This window comes from Dipodomys spectabilis, unplaced genomic scaffold (assembly GCF_019054845.1).
Source record: "Dipodomys spectabilis isolate Male_0828 unplaced genomic scaffold, ASM1905484v1 ptg000360l, whole genome shotgun sequence".
In the NCBI taxonomy this organism is placed as follows: domain Eukaryota; kingdom Metazoa; phylum Chordata; class Mammalia; order Rodentia; family Heteromyidae; genus Dipodomys; species Dipodomys spectabilis.
In genome coordinates, this window is record NW_024871037.1 from 4,163,139 (window position 1) to 4,181,002 (window position 17,864).

Here is a 17,864-nt window from a genome sequence, read left to right on the forward strand (position 1 = left end):
TGAGACTCTCCTCTCCCATGAACCACCAGAAAACAAAATTAAAAAAAAAACTCAGGTTGCAACCTAGTCCCCATTTTGTGGTAAACAAAAGGAGATTCGATCTGAAGACTTTGGCCAAATGAATCACCCGTTGATGAATGAATAGAAGGTGTTAGAAGACTCCCATAGAGACCCCGCCGGATTACACCATACTTTGGGACCAACCATACAGGAAAGTTCTCGCCAGTAAGGTGGCCTTCCAAGCCTCCAGGACCGTGATCAGAACAAGTCCTTGTTCTTTGTAAATGACCTAGTTTGTAGTGAGTTAGGCCTTCTCAGCTAGGTAGAATATGGCAGCCGGGATGGGCTCCAACAGAGGGAGAGGAAGGGTGGGTGAGGGAGGAGGATGACTCATGAGTAACCAATCAAGAGACTCCTCGAAGAGCAAATCCACTTCTCTACCAATCTAATCAGGAGCATTGCCCTGAGAGGGCGGGGCAAGGGACCATATATATACATACATACATATACATATATATACACACATACACATATATATATGTATATATATGGGGAACCAGGATGGTTATATATTAAGGGGTCTAGATGCCTAAACAGTAGGAGTAGGCCCTGAATGTCCTCTTCTACCAAGAGGGAATCCGGTTGTGAAAAGGGTATTGTAAAATGCAAAGCTGTATTCAAATGTAAATCGTAACCTTTACTTTTAACTTCAAGGGGAGACAGAGTGCTATTTTTAATGGTTTACAATGGAAAACAGCAAACTATATAAAAGAATATCATCATAAGTCCTATTGAGGACCCCACACCTAGCCACCTTCAAAAATCTTATTTTATTTATGGCCCATCTTATTTTATTTATACTCCCCCCCAGTCTCGACTCCTTCGTTGGATTATTTTTAATGACGTTATCAATATTTCAGGATACATCTCTGAATCATAAAGAACCTTTTAAATAGCCAGTATTCCCAGTATTGTGCGAAGTACTTAAAATTGCTTTTGCCGGAAAGCACTGAACTCCTCACATGGTGCCCAGGAATGAACTCAAAGAAGAAACAAGCTCAGCACCTCAGCTACCATATTGTATCTGGGGAATGGGGTAGGGAGGGGACACAAAACTAAACCTCAAGGAACAAAAGACCTTCCTAGGGACAGACCACCCATCAGACAATAATGAGTAATTAACACCTTCCCGTATCTCTCCACAATCGAGGACCAACCAAAGCATCCTTTGCCCAGGACGGTTAAATTATACAAACCTTTCACCCCTGTCCTGATTCTGTCTGTTTAAATCCGAAGCTTTATGTCAGAATGCTGCAGATGACTGAAGATGGGCCCAAGTTCTTACCTGGCCTTTTCCTGTGTCTTCCTGCACCATCTAAGATGTCTCCTTCACCATTACACACATTTTTATTTGATGTTTAGAGGTGACCAGGTGACCAGACCTCCTGAGTATGGAACCCTGGAACTGGGGGTGGGGAGTGTCCCTAAAATTCAGGTTTCATGATCACACCTAAAACAATTACCAATCATTCCTATCCATCAGATTTTAAATTGTTCCCACCATGTGTCTTTTTCTACATTTGTCTGGCACGTTAAGACCAATGACCCAACGGCTGCAGTTGATACATCTACCGAATCTATTTGAAGAGATAGATCCCACATTGGAGGCTGTCTTTTCCACTTATTGGAGTTCACTTATTGGAGCACCAGATTTCCTGTCAACTTCCCTTCGGGCTAGTTCTTTATGATCAGACCTTCCTGATTTAAAAAAAAAAAAATGCTTTTAGTTTTACAGTTTACAGAAGAATTGTGAAGACAGAAATCCCACACATGCCTGTGTTTCCCCAGCTAACAGGTTGCATTGGCATGGTACGTGTACAACAAGGAAGTGCATTTCTCATTATTAACCAAATCCATGCTTTTCTCAGTTTCCCTCCATGATTATCCAAGGTCCCTTTTCTCTTCCAGGGTATCGCATACCATTGAGGCTTGGCTTGCTCTCTTGGTCGACTCAGTGTGCCAATTTGAGCACAATGCACCTTGAACAATGTCGCCCCTTCCACCATGTCTTTGGTCTTTATTCTGTTAGATACTGGGGCTACATTCTTGCTCCACCAGCCTCTCGGAGATATCAGCAGCCAGGCTCTCCTTGCTCAGGTGAGTTTCTTTCTCCCCTGTTCATGTATTCGGACTCATCCTGCTTTCTGAGCTGGTGCGGGGCAGGGAGGCATCACATCCAGAACATTCCCAGTCAGAGCATTCCTTCTCTACCAGCTGCATCGCCTTGTACTGCTCACGGCTTCCTATCCCGCTGAGGGTCACGTTAGCTGGGGTGGGCTCCACTCAGGCCTTCCCTCGCCCCTTAAATCCAGTCCTCTGGAGGCAAGGATAAGAGGGAGGGGGCTCCTTTTAGCCGCTGACCCCTGCTGCCCGCAGTGAGGACATTAAGATAAACCCTCTCCTTATCTGGACAGTGGGGCTGTGCTTCCTGGGGAGAGGGTTAATGGAAAGAGCTTCTTGGCATCAGCGTTGGAGAGATGGCCCGCGACACATCAGCAGTTCATTCCTGCTCCTTAGCACACATGGTTCTTCGGAGGTAAGAGGCCTTACCACCTCTTCCCCGGAGACACATTTCTGCCATTCTCAGCAAAATCTGCAAGCTAGTTTTTTTTTTTTTTTCTTTTTTTCCACTTTTTTCACAGAGTATGCCAGTCACGGGAGTGGAGTCAACACTGTTCGACATCCTGTCGTCCTGGGCCTTTTACTGCTGGGGGAAGCCGGGCGGAACACAGCCCAGGGGCAGAGAGATAGGAAGGGAGGTTTGCTAGGAATTTCAATTTATTGTAAGAAAATAGTCAAATCCTATATTCCAGACATATAGATGAACCGGAGGGGAGGCTCGGAAAGGTAAAAATGGCTGGAAAAAAAATTAATCAACATTTCCTGGGTGATGAACGTGTTCAGTTGGTATGGGAATCTACCGTGGCTACATGTGAAGGATGGTGTAAAGCCAGGGGAGCTCATCCATTGGTTGGGATTGCAAGCTGACCAAGATGGCACCTCTGTGGTCATCCTCTTGGGACTTAAGCGTTTAACCTAAGTTTAGGAAAGTGGAACAGAGTTTTCATTTGGCACGAAGTGGACCGTTTTTCTTAACCTGTCTCTTCTTCCATCCTCAGGCCTTTTAACTAAAAATAGGACCTGTCAGAAATTGTCTCTCAGCAGTTCGAGCCATGTCTCCTGAATCTCTCTGAAGGTAAGATCCACTTCCATGCCTCTTTTCCATCTGCCAGTTCCCTGAGTCGCTAGGATCACAGGGTGAGCTACCCGTTCCGGGCTTCTAAGAACTTTTGGCAGTTTGGCGCTGCTCCTGCTTGAAGAGAGACCAGTGGAGTGGCTGAGTGGTTTGACAATGATGTGTACACAGTAGAATAAGACACACAATGGTGCTGCTGTCCAGTTAACCAGTTTATGTTCTCTTGATCAGTGTGTGTGTGTGTGTGGATTTCTCAAAACTACCCGGAAGCATGGTACAGAAGATGAGACAATGTAATAGGAAATGATTGTGTCGGTGTATATCAAATCATAAGGAATGTCAAAAAGAACAGTGCCATAAGGAAAATGAATGAGAACATATTGCCCATGACCTAAAAGCCTGCTGGGAGGTACCCATCCTGACACACAACCTCCAAATACAGTGACCCTGGACATCAGGCATTTCTTACGGACCACAGAATTGGTCCATAATTATGTGTTCGTCATTGATTCTTGTAATATACTTTGTCATCTGTCAAATTTGGTCATTTTCTCTTTTCTTCTTATAGTTTTTTCCCTCTGCCAGTACTTGAAATTGTCCACATTATTTTTAAATTGCTAGGCTATGAATTTCATCTTTACATCTATTTTTTTTTTTTTTTTGGTTCATCATGGGGCTTGAACTCGGGGCCTGGGAGCTGTCCCTGAGTTTTCTGCTCAAGGCGAGTACTCTACCACTTTGAGCCACATTGCCACAGCGCCATTTCTTATTTTATGGTGGTTCATTGGAGATAAGAGTCTTACAGGAACTTTCCTGCCTGGGCTGGCTTCAAACTGCAGTCCTTAGATCTCAGCCTCCTGAGTGGCTAGGGTAAGAGGTGCAAGCCACCCGTGCCTGGCTTTTGCATAATTTTAAACTGGAGCTCTAAAGTGTGTAAAGACTTAGAACATTCTGGTTCTTTGGATGCCTTCTTCATGGAAATTTGATTCCACCAAAGTGTATGATCATAATGTTGACTTTGGATCTAAGTGTGTATGTAGAAATACTGAAACTTCCCCAGTAGAGGAAAAGATGTCCTTTGTATACATTTGCATTTGTGAAAACTTTTTAATTTGAGCTTTTAAGAAAACTGTGTGTCGGTGCCACTTGCTCACACCTATCATCCTAGCTACTCAGGAGGCTAAGATCTGAGATGTTGGTTCAAAGCCAGCCGGGCAAGAAAGTCCATGAGACTCTTATCTCCAATGAACCCATCAGAAAACTGGAAGTGGTGCTGTGGCTCAAGGGGTAGAGTGCTCGCCTTGAGCTGAAGAGCTGAGGGACAGCACCCAGGCCCAGAGCTCAATTCCCATGACCAACACATACACACACACACACACACACACAAAAGGGGGGTAGTGTAGTTGTAGAAGTGGGAGGGAAGGGATGGTAGGGGAAAAACAAAGGAGGCAACAATGCTTGATAAGAAATGTACTCATTACCTTGTTCATGTAATTGTAACCCCTCTGTACAGTATTTTCACAATAAAAAATGTATTACAAAAACAGGAGGTTCTGATACTGATACTGTGGGAAATCAGCCTTGCCTTGTATAGATGGTCAGCTCTGAATTTTACTATACGAATAAAAGAACTATGAAGATACTAAAGCCAAGTAATAAGGGAAAAAAAGAAAGAAAAGGAAAACTGCGTGACCCGTATGACCCATGATGGTTTCTGATTGACCTTAACAATATCAACACAGTGCCTCAGATAACCATAATCAGAAAACTGGTTACATGCATTTACCAACCAGCCACAGTGATATGTATTTATACCCTTTCACCTGTTTCTGAGTCAAAGCAGGCCATCTGTTCATAAATGTTATAGCCTGTGTGACTGTGGGTAGTATACAGAGTGCTTATGCTACAAGTTAACATGCTTAAAAAAGTGTTACTATTGCCTATGAACTATTCTGTTGTTTTTGTTTTTGTTTTGGCTTTGTTGGTCCTGGGGCTTGAACTCTGAGCCTGGGTGTTGTCCTTCAGCTCTTCAGCTCAAGGCAAGTGCTCTACCACTTGAGCCACAGCACCACTTCTGGTTTTCTGGTGGTTTATTGGAGATAAGAATCTCATGGACTTTCCTGCCCGAACTGGCTTTGAATGGCGATCTTTAGAGCTCAGCCTCCTGAGTAGGTAGGATTATAGGAGTGAGCCACCAGCGCCTGGCTATCCTGTTGTATTTGTGCATGCGTGCATGTATGCCAGTACTGAAGCTTGCACTCGAGTTGTTGGGCGCTTGCTTGGCTTTTTTCACTGCAGGCTGGCCTTCTACCACCTGAGCCACACCGCTACTCCTGATGTTTTGCCAGTGAGCTGAAGTTTACAGTCTCACAGATTTGTCTACGTGGGCTGCTCTCAGATGGCTAATTGGAGATGGAGTCCTGGGGGCTTTTCTACCAGCCCTGGCCTCGAATGGAGATCCTCTAGTTCACAGCCTCCCGAGTAACTGGATTAAAGATGTGAATCACCCAGCCTCCCACTAACAGAGAAACTTCTTCCACTGCACTATGTGGTAGATCTGAAGTAGGGGAGGGTGGGGGGAAAGTGTATGGAGGAGGGTAAGAAAATGCTTCCTTTTCTCAAGATTTTAAAAACAAATGATTGGGTTCCCCAGGACAATCGCTTTGAATTCTTCCTGTCTTCGCAGATCACCATGAAATGGGAGCAGCTTTCTAGGCAGGCGGCCCCAGTCTCCAGCCTTGACTCCTTGGGTGCTTGGCCTCCAGGTAAGGGCCTGCGGGTGAGAAGCTGGATAACTTCCTCCCAGGGATGCTGAGACCTGACGTGTGTGTGTGTGTGAGTTCCAACCCCACCCCCCCACCCCCCCCCCCGCCTTCTGACACAAGCACTGTGACCCACACTCACCCCTAAGCATGGCTGTATTCACTGAGGGCTGCGTCCTGATGGGTGTCACCTCCACAGGACAGGTGCGTGCTAGCCACTGAATGACTGAGGGGTTTCTAGGGACCCGAGGTTATGTCTGGGCGAGTTCCGGGCTGCGTCACAGGCTGAGGCTTTATGTGCAGGGCTTGGAGGGGGGCAGCACAGTTGACAGGGCCATTCAGGGTGGAGTGGGGGGGTCCTGAGACCCTCCCCTGTGTCTCAACCCCGGGCATTCAGATCTTACAGGTGTGCGCACACTGGAGTGGACCCCCAAACATCCTAGCACAGAGAAGTGGGGTGGGGGGGCGTCTCTTGACTCCCATTCCCCCCCCCCTTGCTCTCTACATCAGCTACTGCACGTTCCCACCCAGTCCTTCCTGGGGCCTGACCCTTGACCCCTGACCCCTGCCCACCCCAGCCACTCACCCACACCACAGCCCCCCCTCAGGGAAGGGTCAGCTTTCCTGGACTCAGGTCAGCCTCCCCTCTGTCCCGCTCTGGAACTCCCGAGGCTGTTACGCCGTGACGTCACGCGGTGACATCAGCACCTGTGTACACGCCAAGCCTCACCTTTAACCGTCCCGGCGTGAGGGCCAATCCTGAGGGAGCTTTCAGTTTCAACTTCCCTTCACCCCCACGCAGGAAACCTCCACTCTGATTGGCTGGCATTCGGCTTGCCCGCCCCCATTAGTGGAGAAGCCCCGCCCTAGCGCCCTTCCGGGATTGGCTCTGGCTCCCGGGCCCGGCCTCCCATTGGTGCGAAGTGAGTCCTGCGGCGCCGCCCGCCGCGGACTCGGCGCCCGGACCGGGGCCTGCGCGGGCTGGGACCGGCGCGGCCGCGGCCATGGCGGGGGGCCGCAAGGTGGAGCTGGCCGAGGCGCTGGCCATGGGGCCGGGCTGGCGGCACGCCTGCCACGCGCTGCTCTACGCGCCCGACCCGAGGCTGCTGTTCGGCCGCTTCCCGCTGCGCTACGCCGTGCTGGTGAGGGAGGGGGCCCCGACCCCGACCCCTGACCCCTGACCCGGGCCTGCGCCCGGCCCAGACCTGAACCCGGCCCACGCCCGACCCTCGACCCCTGACCCCGGCCCTGGCCCATTCCCTGGCCTCGACTTCCGACCCCGACCCTTGACCTCCGCCCGCGGACACCCCGGCCCTTGACCCTGACCTCAACCTCAGACCCCTGACCCCGGCCCGCGCCTCCCGCCCTCGACCCCTGACCCGGCCCACTCCCGCCCTCGACCCCTGACCCGGCCCACTCCCGCCCTCGACCCCTGACCCGGCCAGCGCCTCCCGCCCCTGACCCCCGACCCGGCCCTCTCCCGCCCCTGACCCCCGACCCGGCCCGCGCCTCCCGCCCCTGACCCCCGACCCGGCCCGCTCCCGCCCCTGACCCCCGACCCGGCCCGCTCCCGCCCCCGACCCCCGACCCGCTCCCGCCCCTGACCCCCGACCCGGCCCGCTCCCGCCCTCGACCCCTGACCCGGCCCGCTCCCGCCCTCGACCCCTGACCCGGCCCGCTCCCGCCCTCGACCCCTGACCCGGCAGCGCCTCCCGCCCCTCGACCCCTGAACCCGGCCCGCTCCCGCCCCTGACCCCCGACCCGGCCCACTCCCGCCCTCGACCCCCGACCCGGCCGCGCCTCCCGCCCCTCGACCCCTGAACCCGGCCAGCACCTCCCGCCCCTGACCCCCGACCCGGCCGCGCCTCCCGCCCCTGACCCCCGACCCGGCCCTCTCCCGCCCCTGACCCCCGACCCGGCCCTCTCCCGCCCCTGACCCCCGACCCGGCCCTCTCCCGCCCCTGACCCCCGACCCGGCCCGCTCCCGCCCCTGACCCCCGACCCGGCCCGCTCCCGCCCCGCAGATGCAGATGCGCTTCGACGGGCGGCTGGGCTTCCCGGGCGGCTTCGTGGAGGCGCGGGACGGCAGCCTGGAGGACGGGCTGAACCGCGAGCTGCGCGAGGAGCTGGGCGAGGCGGCCGCCGCCTTCCGCGTGGAGCGCGCCGACCACCGCGGGGCGCGGCTGGGGCCCCGGCCGGGGCTGCTCGCGCACTTCTACGCCAAGCGCCTGACGCCCGAGCAGCTGCGCGCCGTGGAGGCGGGCGCCGCGCGGGCGCGCGACCACGGGCTGGAGGTCAGACCCGGGGGGGCGGGGGGGGGCGACCACGGGCTGGAGGTCAGACCCGGGGGGGCGGGCGCGCGACCACGGGCCGGAGGTCAGACCCGGGGGGGCGGGCGCGCGACCACGGGCCGGAGGTCAGACCCGGGGGGGCGGGGCGCGACCACGGGCCGGAGGTCAGACCCGGGGGGGCGGGCGCGCGACCACGGGCCGGAGGTCAGACCCGGGGGGGCGGGCGCGCGACCACGGGCTGGAGGTCAGACCCGGGGGGGGGGGGGGGGACGGGCGCGCGACCACGGGCCGGAGGTCAGACCCGGGGACGGGCGCGCGACCACGGGCCGGAGGTCAGAGGGGGGGCGGGGGCTCGACCACGGGCTGGAGGTCAGACCCGGGGGGGCGGGGGCGCGACCACGGGCCGGAGGTCAGACCCGGGGGGGGGGGGGCGACCACGGGCTGGAGGTCAGACCCGGGGGGGCGGGCGCGCGACCACGGGCCGGAGGTCAGAGGGGGGGGGGCACGGGCTGGAGGTCAGAGGGGGGGGGGCACGGGCTGGAGGTCAGACCCGGGGGGGCGGGGGCGCGACCACGGGCCGGAGGTCAGAGGGGGGGCGGGGGAGGCGACCACGGGCCGGAGGTCAGAGGGGGGGCGGGGGCACGGGCTGGAGGTCAGACCCGGGGGGGGGGGGGGGGGGGCACGGGCCGGAGGTCAGGCGGGGGGGGCGGGGCCGCGGGCTGGAATTCTGGAGGGGGCGGGGCTGCGGGCTGGAGGCCTGGAGGGGGGCGGGGCCGCGGGCTGGAGGGGCGGGGCCGCGGGCTGGAAGTCTGGAGGGGGCGGGGCCGCGGGCTGGAGGTCTGACCCGCCCCCCTCCCCAGGGAGCCTCGCCCACAGCTGCCCCACACCCGAGCTGACACCCAGATGTCCAGGAGGAGTCGATGACCGCCAGTGCGGGTGACTCTTTCCATCTAGGTCCCCTGACAACTCCTCCTCGCTCTCCACCTTACCTGTCCTCCACAGAGAACCTTCCAGAACCCACCCATCCACTTGGCATGTGGTCGGGTGGGACATCTAAGGCCCTCCCGGCTTTGCGCCGCCATTAACCTTAAAAGAGCCCCGGGTACTTGAGTTAGAGAGGAGACATGTCTGGATGGTCCTCAAACTCTAGAAAGTATGAGGAGATGGGAAAGTGTGTGTGTAACTGTCTACCATAGCCGCCTGTGGTGGTAGATGGCACTAACGCAGTCATGAGTGGAAGGGGAGGAAGATAGGTGTCAAGTGATGTCCTGGAGTAGCTGGTGCCAAGTTCCTGGCTGCTCAGGCAGGTAGGACCCCCCTTTCCCCCATCCCCGGAAGAGGTGGGTTGCGCTCTAGCTGAGATTGGAGTGGATAATAAGCTTCAGATCCCCCACACACACCCCAACGCCTTGTCTCCCCTCTCCCCCAGGTGCTGGGCCTTGTGCGTGTACCCCTGTATACGCTGCAGGACGGCGTGGGCGGCCTGCCTGCCTTCCTGGAGAATTCTTTTATCGGCGCAGCGCGGGAGCAGCTACTAGAAGCCCTGGAAGACCTGGAACTCTTGGAACCTGACGCCATCTCATACCTCAAGACCCGAACTCCTCCTCAGTAGAAGAAATCTTCCGCAGACAAGGAACCTGAGATCAGGACTTTGGTACTTTGGAGGGAGGGAGGGAGAGAAAAAGGGAAAGGGGGAAGATTTTTCTCTTGGGGGCCTGTGGGATGATGGATCATCACTTTTTGAGGGAAGGGGGAATAGGTTTTGAGTTGAGGTCCAACCAGAACATGGGCTCCGTGACGTCGGGACAAAAATCTACAGCTCATCCCAGGCCTCGGAAGTTTTCTGAGTCAGCCTCGTGTACACACTACCTGGCAGCCTCAGGCATGCGCAATACAACCACACACGCACACAGCCTGACACTTCCCCTCACTGTGTCCAAAGTAACCAGGATGTGGGATTGTGATGATCCTGGTTTTCTGGAGCAATGGGAGTCTCCCCCCACCCCCCCACCAGCCCCAAGCTTGTTCGGATTGAGCCCAGGAACAGGCTCCCCCACGTGGGAGGCCCCAGTCATTTTCTTCCTCTGCAGTTAAGCTTACAGGGACCAGAGGTGGCTGCGTTCCTACCTGGAAGCCTCTTGAGTCCTAGTGCCTCTGCCCCAGGGCTTCATCTCTGAGCTGCCCTGGTTGCTGGGGAAGCAGCCCTACCGGCTCTGCCTGGCCGCCCACCCACAAGGGCCTCCCAATGTAGAAGCTTCCGAAGCTGGGCTTCCGCCCCTCCCCTTCTCTCAACTGATACGCCTTATACATCTCCTAATGCTCCCTGGCCAGAGCTTAGCCAGGCCCCTTGCTTTCCATAGGCTTCGGAGCAGGTGGTGGGCACATCGCTTCTTAAAGATCTGGACAAGAAATATTTCAGACTGTGGAGGCCACATAGCTTCGGTGCAAACCCTTAACTCTGACATGTCAAAATTTACCCGCACAATACATAAGTCTGTGCCTTGTGTCCAACAAAACAGGAATACGGCCTTTGGGCCATAGTTTACTAAACGCTACTCTTGAGAGGAAGAGGGTAATAATATTGGTGATGCCACCTTACTTGAACGTGTTCCCAGGAAATAAACGAGGAGCTGATACAGTCCCGCGTGGATATTTTGAGTGGGGTTGTATGGCAGGCCATCCTTGGGCAACGTGTTAAGCTGAAAGATGAGAAAGAAGGAAGCTTCAGGTGCAAGCCCTACTGTGGGAAGAATCCTGGAAAACACCCCAAAGTGCATGGCCTAACCCAAGAACCCTACTGGGTCTCAAGAGTTGCATTTAGAGGGTTTAAACATCCTTGCTCTAGTCCTTGACAGGTGAAATGCCAGCCTACCAGCCTGGATATCTAGGACCTGAAAATACTATCAGTGATGATAATAGTCAACATCTTGCAGGTGCTCAGTATGCTGGCACTGTCTAAGATGCTACACACACACACACACACAAAACCCTCAGAATGGCTTTATGAAGTAGAGCTAGTCTCTCCATTGTCCAAATTAAAAAAAAAAAAAAAGACCCAAGATCAGCAATATAATTAATATGTTTTGCCAGAAAGACAGCTATCTGTAAATTCAAGGAACCATACCTTTAGCTGACCCTGGAAATCTGTCCTGGGCCTTCCCTCTTCAGTAAGGCAGCACATGGTAATGCATGCCTATAATCCCAGCATTTGGGAGACTAAGCTAGAAAGACATATACTAGAGTTCAAGGTCGACAAGAGCTACATAGTAAGACCCTAATAACAGCCAAAGCAACAACAACAACAACAAAAATCAAAGACCATATCAGGGGATGTAGTTTAATAATATTGCCTAGCATGAAGAGGACTCTGAAAAAAATAAACGACCTCAGTGAGTCCTCTTTAATCTTTTATTGTCTTCTTGGAATGACAGGCTGCACATGCAGTACTGTCTGGCTAGGCGATAAAAGTTCAAACCCTCGTAATGCCAATAAATAAAACTACTGAGATTTCTTTGTCAGTCTTGGGCTTGCACTCAAGGCCTGGGCACTGTCCCCGAGCTCTATTTGCTCAAGGCTAGCGTTCTACACTTTGAGCCACATTGCCACTTCTAGTTTTCCCGGTGGTACATTGGAGACAAGAGTCTCTTGGACTTTCCTGCCAGGACTGGCCTTGAACTGCGATCCTCTAAGCTCAGCCTCCTGAGTAGCTAGGATGCCAGGTGGGAGCCACCAACACCCAGTTAATTTTCTTTTTTTCTCTTTCATACGAAGTCTTTTAGCCAATACATGTATTCTTTGGTTTAAAAAGAGACTAGTTAAAAATGCAAAAGGAATTACTTTTTCCTTCCTGAGTTTTACAGAAATAAGCATAAAAAGTAAACATAACAAAAAGGAGAGGGTTCAGGGAGCAGACTTAGATCTCATCCTAGCAAGAACACAGAGCGTCTCTGGTGCGGATAGAAGATCTGCTATCCAAACGAGTCTTCCTTAGTGGCCCATAAAATACTAATGCAGGGCTGGGAAGGTGGCTCAGTGGTAGAGTGCTTGCCTAGCATGCATGAAAGCCCTGGGTTCCATTCCTCAGTACCACATACACAGAAAAAGCCAGAAGTGGTGATGTGGCTGAGGTGGTAGAGCGCTAGCCTTGAGCCAAAGAAGCCAAAGGGACAGTGCTCAGGGCCCCGAGTTCAAGCCCCAGGACTGGCAAAAAAAATAATAACAATGCATGTTACCATCAGTGATGTGGTAGCGTGGGGGAGGGGGAGGGGAAGCCTCGTCCTTTACCTCAAAGGCTCCCACATTGACTTCTAAGAAATAGCGCCTGGGTGCCAGCAACGCCCTACTGACGCAACCCCGAGAAGCAAATGACGCCGTGGCCTGCAGCGGAATGTGGGGCGTGCTGGGTGGAGGCCTCAAGCTGGTAAGTATATGCCCCTCCCACCATCCATTTGAACTACCTTTTGGAAGGACTCCAAAGCTATGGCTGAATGAGGGAGGAAACCCCAGAGAAGCTGAGCGTCGGCGGCTCCCGCCGTCATGCCAGCTACTCAGGAGGCTCAGAGCTCAAAGCCAGCCCAGGCAGGAAACTCTGAGAGACTCTTACCTCCAATGAACCACCAGAAAACCAGAAGTGGCGCTGTGGCTCAAGTGGTAGAGCACCAGCCTTGAGCTGAAGAGCTGAGGGACAGCGCCCAGGCCCAGAGATCAAATCCCACAACTGACCAAAAAAAACAAAAGATCCATTTCAGACACTAAGTTCATTTGCTCATTTCCCAAACTAGGCTCTGTCGAGGTGCTTCTAAGTGGTGTGTGTGTGGGGGTGGAGGGGAGAGGGACGACAAAATGACACACTAAAAAAGACTGGACAGAAGGCCTCCAAGGACTTTTGTTCCCAGACTGCCGGAGGAAAAAACAAGTCTTCGTTAGTGACATATTGATGATTCTTGGTTTTTTTGGTCGGTCGTGGGGCTTGAACTCTGGACCTGGGCACTGTCCCTCAGCTCTTCAGCTCAAGGCGAGCGCTCTACCACTTGAACCACCTTCCCAACCCTATACATTTTAAATGACAGTATTTGAACTAACTACTTGGGTATATCTCAAAAATCAGAATTTGTGGAAATAAAGTGTTAGATGAAAAAAACTCCATAACTCTGAAATGCTTTAGTTTGATACCAAAACCTTTCTTTGTGTGTGTTGGGGGGGGGGGGGGGGGCTTGAACTCAGGGCCCAGGAACTGTCCCCTAGCTTTTTTTGCTCAAGGCTGGCACTTTGCCACTTGAGTCATAGCTCCAGATCTGGTTTTCAGTTAATTGGAAATAAGAGTCTCACGGACTTCCCTGCCCAGGCTGCCTCCAAACCTCAATCCTCAGGTCTCAGCTAGGATTACAGGTGTGAGTCACTGGCACCTGGCTGGCTTGATGGCTGTTACTCATGCATCCTTGTGGCTTGTTTGGCCGAGACCGAATACACTCAACTCAGTGTGTGTATAGACGGTTGGATGGATGGTATCTCGATTACACATATGTATATGGATGGTATATATGTATATTATATATGTGCTTATAGAATAATGCATGGTATCGATTATATACATGGATGATACATATGTATATTATATATCCTTATATATATGAATGGGTATCTCAGTTATATATGGATGCTATATATATTATATGTACTTATATATTTTATATATAAATTATATAATATATATTCCACCATGTATTTATATATTTATATTATTTGATATATATCACGTTATATATATATAAATATATTGCAGACATAACTTTCTTTTATGGCAAAACATGAATAAGTCCAGACTCCTGAGAACCATAGTGCTCAATCTAGGACTGTAATGCAACTATGTGGCACTAAAAGGCGATGAGGAGTGGGGGAGGGCTGGGAAGGTGGCTCAGTGGTAGAGTGCTTGCCTGACATGCATGAAGCCCTGGGATCGTTTCCTAAGTACCACATACACAGAAAAGGCTGGAGGTGGCGCTGTGGCTCAAGTGGTAGTGCTAGTCTTGAGCCAAAGAAGCTCAGGGACAGCGCCCAGGCCCTGAGTTCAAGCCCAGGCCTGGCCAAAAAAAAAAAATTATAATTAACATTTGTTGGGGGGAAAAAAAGAGCTTAAAACCAAACAAAAAGCATAAGCAAAACAAAACAAGCAGCACTAAGGGGTGTGGTGGCAGCTGGTGGAGATGGCCTTTGTGCCGTGTCTCTGGCTTTTCATTGGGCAAAGCACCGGTCTCCGCGTGCACTGATGAGGCGTTGCCTTTGCTTCCTGTGACAGAAACGGGGCAGCTGTGTGTTGTTTGGCACCAGGTTCTTGCAGGAGAAGCCGCGCAGGCCGGGCGTGGGTGGGCGGAGCGTGGGCTCCTGGCACACACAGGTCAGGAGTGTGACCAGACAGGATGCCCGCGAGAGACGGCGCCCACGCGGGAGGCAGCCAAGGTCATGCACAGAGCCAGGCCAAGAGACGGCGCCCACGAGGGAGGCAGCCAAGGTCATGCACAGAGCCGGGCCATGAGAGACAGTGCCCACGCGGGAGGCAGCCAAGGTCATGCACAGAGCCGGGCCGAGAGATGGCGCCCACGCGGGAGGCAGCCAAGGTCACGCACAGAGCCGGGCTGTGGGTCTGCAGGCCGCAGGAGACGTCTCTCCTCCAGCCCTCTCGCTCTGCTCTGTCCTCCTCCACCCCTTCTCAGCCTGGGCACACGGCAAGTTCAAGGACAGGAAGGGGGGCTGTGTGGCTCCCGGACCCCAGGTTCCAGCTGTTAGAGCAAGACGGACTTTTCTGGCATTTTCTGGCATGTTCACACCACTCAGAGGTGAGTGATAGTCAGGCGCCGGTGGCTCACTTGGGTCATCCTAGCTACTCAGGAGGCTGAGATCTGAGGATCGCGGTTCAGCGTCAGCTTGGACAGGAAGTCTGTGAGACTCTGATCTCCAATGAACCATCAGAGAACCAGAAGTGGTGCTGTGGCTCAAGGGGTAGAGTGCCAGCCTTGAGCTGAAGAGCTGAGGGACAGCGCCTGGGCCCAGAGTTCAAGCCCCACGACCGGCCAAAATAAAGAAGTGAGCAGTAGATAGCCTGGCCACTGCAGTGTAGGGAATGAAGGCTTTGATCTCCACCACGTGTGTGTGCCTTCATTTCCCTTCCCCAGACTTGTACCTTGGGTTTCAGAGAGGCGAGAATTTCCAGCTCATTTGCAGCTCGCTTGCAAAGCAGAGCTTTAGTGTGAAAATACCTCCCCCACCCGTACCTCCCCCCCTTCCCCGGCAGTAACTCTTGGCACAGAGTTTTGTTGGACAGGATCTTGTGTCACCATCCACCATAACGTGGCATTGTCCACGTTGCAAATCGCTGAGTTCCTGTGTGGGGAATCGCCTTGTCTGGGCGTGGCAAAGTGAGTAGACTTGACTTTTAAACTATTCTTTTTTGTAAAATATATTTAAAAAATGAAAAACAAAAACATGACCCTTTAAAGTTGGAACACATTGGGCTGGGCAGGTGGCTCAGTGGTAGAGTGCTTGCCTAAGCATGCATGAAGCCCTGGATTGCATTCTTCAGTAGCACATATACAGAAAAAGCCAGGAGTGGCGCTGTGGCTCAAGTGGTAGAGTGCTCACCTTGTGCAAAAAGAAGCTCAGAGACAGCGCCCAGGCCCTGAGTTCAAGCCTCAGGACCGGTAAAAAAGAAAAAAAGCAGCTGGAACATATTTGTGATGTTCGTGGTGGTCCTCTACATTTATTTCAGTGATTGCTTGGAAAGAAATCACTTATTTGAAGTGTGAATTTTTGGCCCCCACTGGAGACCATGTTTATCTAATCTTCACGTGAGTGTCTGGTGCCTTGAGTCTTTAGAAAGCAGGTTGAGCCAATCAGGCCTGTTATTGTTGGTTTTGGTCAGTCGTGGGGCTTGAGCTCTGGGCCTGGGCGCTGTCCCTCAGCTCTGCAGCTCAAGGCGCGCGCTCTACCACTCGAACTACAGCGCCACTTCTGGTTTTCTGGTGGTTTATTGGATATGTGAGTCTCACGGACTTTCCTGCCTGGGCTGGCTTTGAACCTCAGTCCTCAGATTTCAGCCTCCTGAGTGGCTGGGCTGACAGGTGTGAGCCACAGGTGCTGGCTGGTTGGAGTCTTTTTAATTTGTTGTTGCTCCGAGAAAGGGAGAGAAGAGAGAGCAGAGAGGTGAGATCTGAACTCAGGGCTCAGGCTCCTTCTCTGTGCCTGGCTGGCTCACCTGCCATCTTCTCCCTGGTGAGTCTTCTGCCCAGCCCAAGACAGGAAGGAAAGTGGGGTGTGGGTCCCTCATACTGAGAGACCTGGGGGCTGGTTTTGCAGCCATTTGCGCTGCCCCCTTGTTACAGGCTGCAGGTGGCTTAGCTGCTTTCACTGTGGGAAGTGGGGGTGGAGATCGGGGGTTGGGGGGTCTCGTCCCCACATCCCTCTTCTTGTCCCTGCTGGGGGGGGGGGTGCTTTGTGAGCTGTCCCCAACTGGCTGACAGGTGATGGTTCCCCTGACCCTGCCCGCTCCGAGCACAAGCCTGGCCCCGCCGTCCCTGGGCCCAGCTCCCCAGGGCCCCCGGGGATCTTCTAGGCCAGGAGGAGCCAGCGCAAAGCAGGGACCAGCCAAGGTCCAGAGCTGGTCACTCCCTGCGCGTCCTTAGACAAACACACATGCGCACATGCGCACCTGTGCAGCCCACACACCACACCTGCTCTAGGGAAGGTCCCTCCCCTCCCTTCCCCTCTCCATCTCCTTCCTCTTATCTCCCCTCCCCTCCCCTCCCCTTCCCTCCCCTCCTCTCCCCTCCCCTCCCCTCCTTCTCCTTCTCCTTCCTACTCAGTGTTCAAACCTCTCCACTCTGATGTTGATTGAGGAGACCCTCCCACAGGAGCAGCTAGTGTGCTCACATCCTTCAGCCCTGGTAGGGTGTGTGCGTGCGTGCGTGTGTGTGTGTGTGTGTGTGTCTATGTGTCTATGTCTATGTGTCTATTTCTACGTGTCTATGTCTATCCTGGGGCTTGACATAAACTTAACATTTTTGGGGGGGAGCACGGGGGAAAGTCAGTCGTGGGGCTTGAACTCTGGGCCTGGGCGCTGCCCCTCAGCTCTTCAGCTCAAGGCAAGTGGTGTAGCACTTGAGCCAGAGCACCACTTCGGGTTTTCTGGTGGTTAACTGGAGATGAGTCTCTCAGACTTTCCTGCCTAGGTTGGCTTTGAACTGTGATTTTCTCAGATCTCAACTTCCTAAGCAGCTAGGATGACAGGTGTGAGCCACAAGTGCCTGACAATATAAAGGCTTTTTCTTGTCAGTGGTGGGGCTTGAACTCTGGGTGTGGGTTCTTTTGCTAGCTCTCTACCGTCGATCCACAGCTACACGTCTGGTTTTCTGGTGGTTCATTGGAAAGAAGTGTCTCAGACTTTTCCTGCTTAGCCTGGCTTTGAACCGTGATCCTCAGATCTCAGCCTCCTGAGCAGCCAGGATGACAGGTGTGAGCCCCTGGCACCCGCTGTAGAATAGATTTTACACAAGAGAGCTTTTC

General features: G+C 53.4%; 1 protein-coding gene across 1 annotated transcript; it reads left to right on the forward strand.

Moving 5' to 3' along the window:
- The first annotated feature begins 6,984 nt into the window (after positions 1 to 6,984).
- Positions 6,985 to 10,947, forward strand: Nudt16 (nudix hydrolase 16). The gene is made up of 3 exons (XM_042666105.1): positions 6,985 to 7,160; positions 8,043 to 8,312; positions 9,739 to 10,947. The coding sequence occupies exons 1-3, from the start codon at positions 7,023 to 7,025 to the stop codon at positions 9,919 to 9,921; spliced, it is 591 nt and encodes a 196-aa protein (XP_042522039.1). The 5' UTR covers positions 6,985 to 7,022; the 3' UTR covers positions 9,922 to 10,947.
- Positions 10,948 to 17,864: the final 6,917 nt, after the last annotated feature.

Excerpts from the sequence above, each read along its gene's own strand:
- Nudt16 (XM_042666105.1), top strand. The coding sequence starts at position 7,023 with ATGGCGGGGGGCCGCAAGGTGGAGCTGGCCGAGGCGCTGGCCATGGGG. Across the intron at positions 7,161-8,042 it reads CGCTGCGCTACGCCGTGCTG|ATGCAGATGCGCTTCGACGG; the intron begins GTGAGGGAGGGG and ends CCCGCCCCGCAG. Across the intron at positions 8,313-9,738 it reads CGCGCGACCACGGGCTGGAG|GTGCTGGGCCTTGTGCGTGT; the intron begins GTCAGACCCGGG and ends CCTCTCCCCCAG.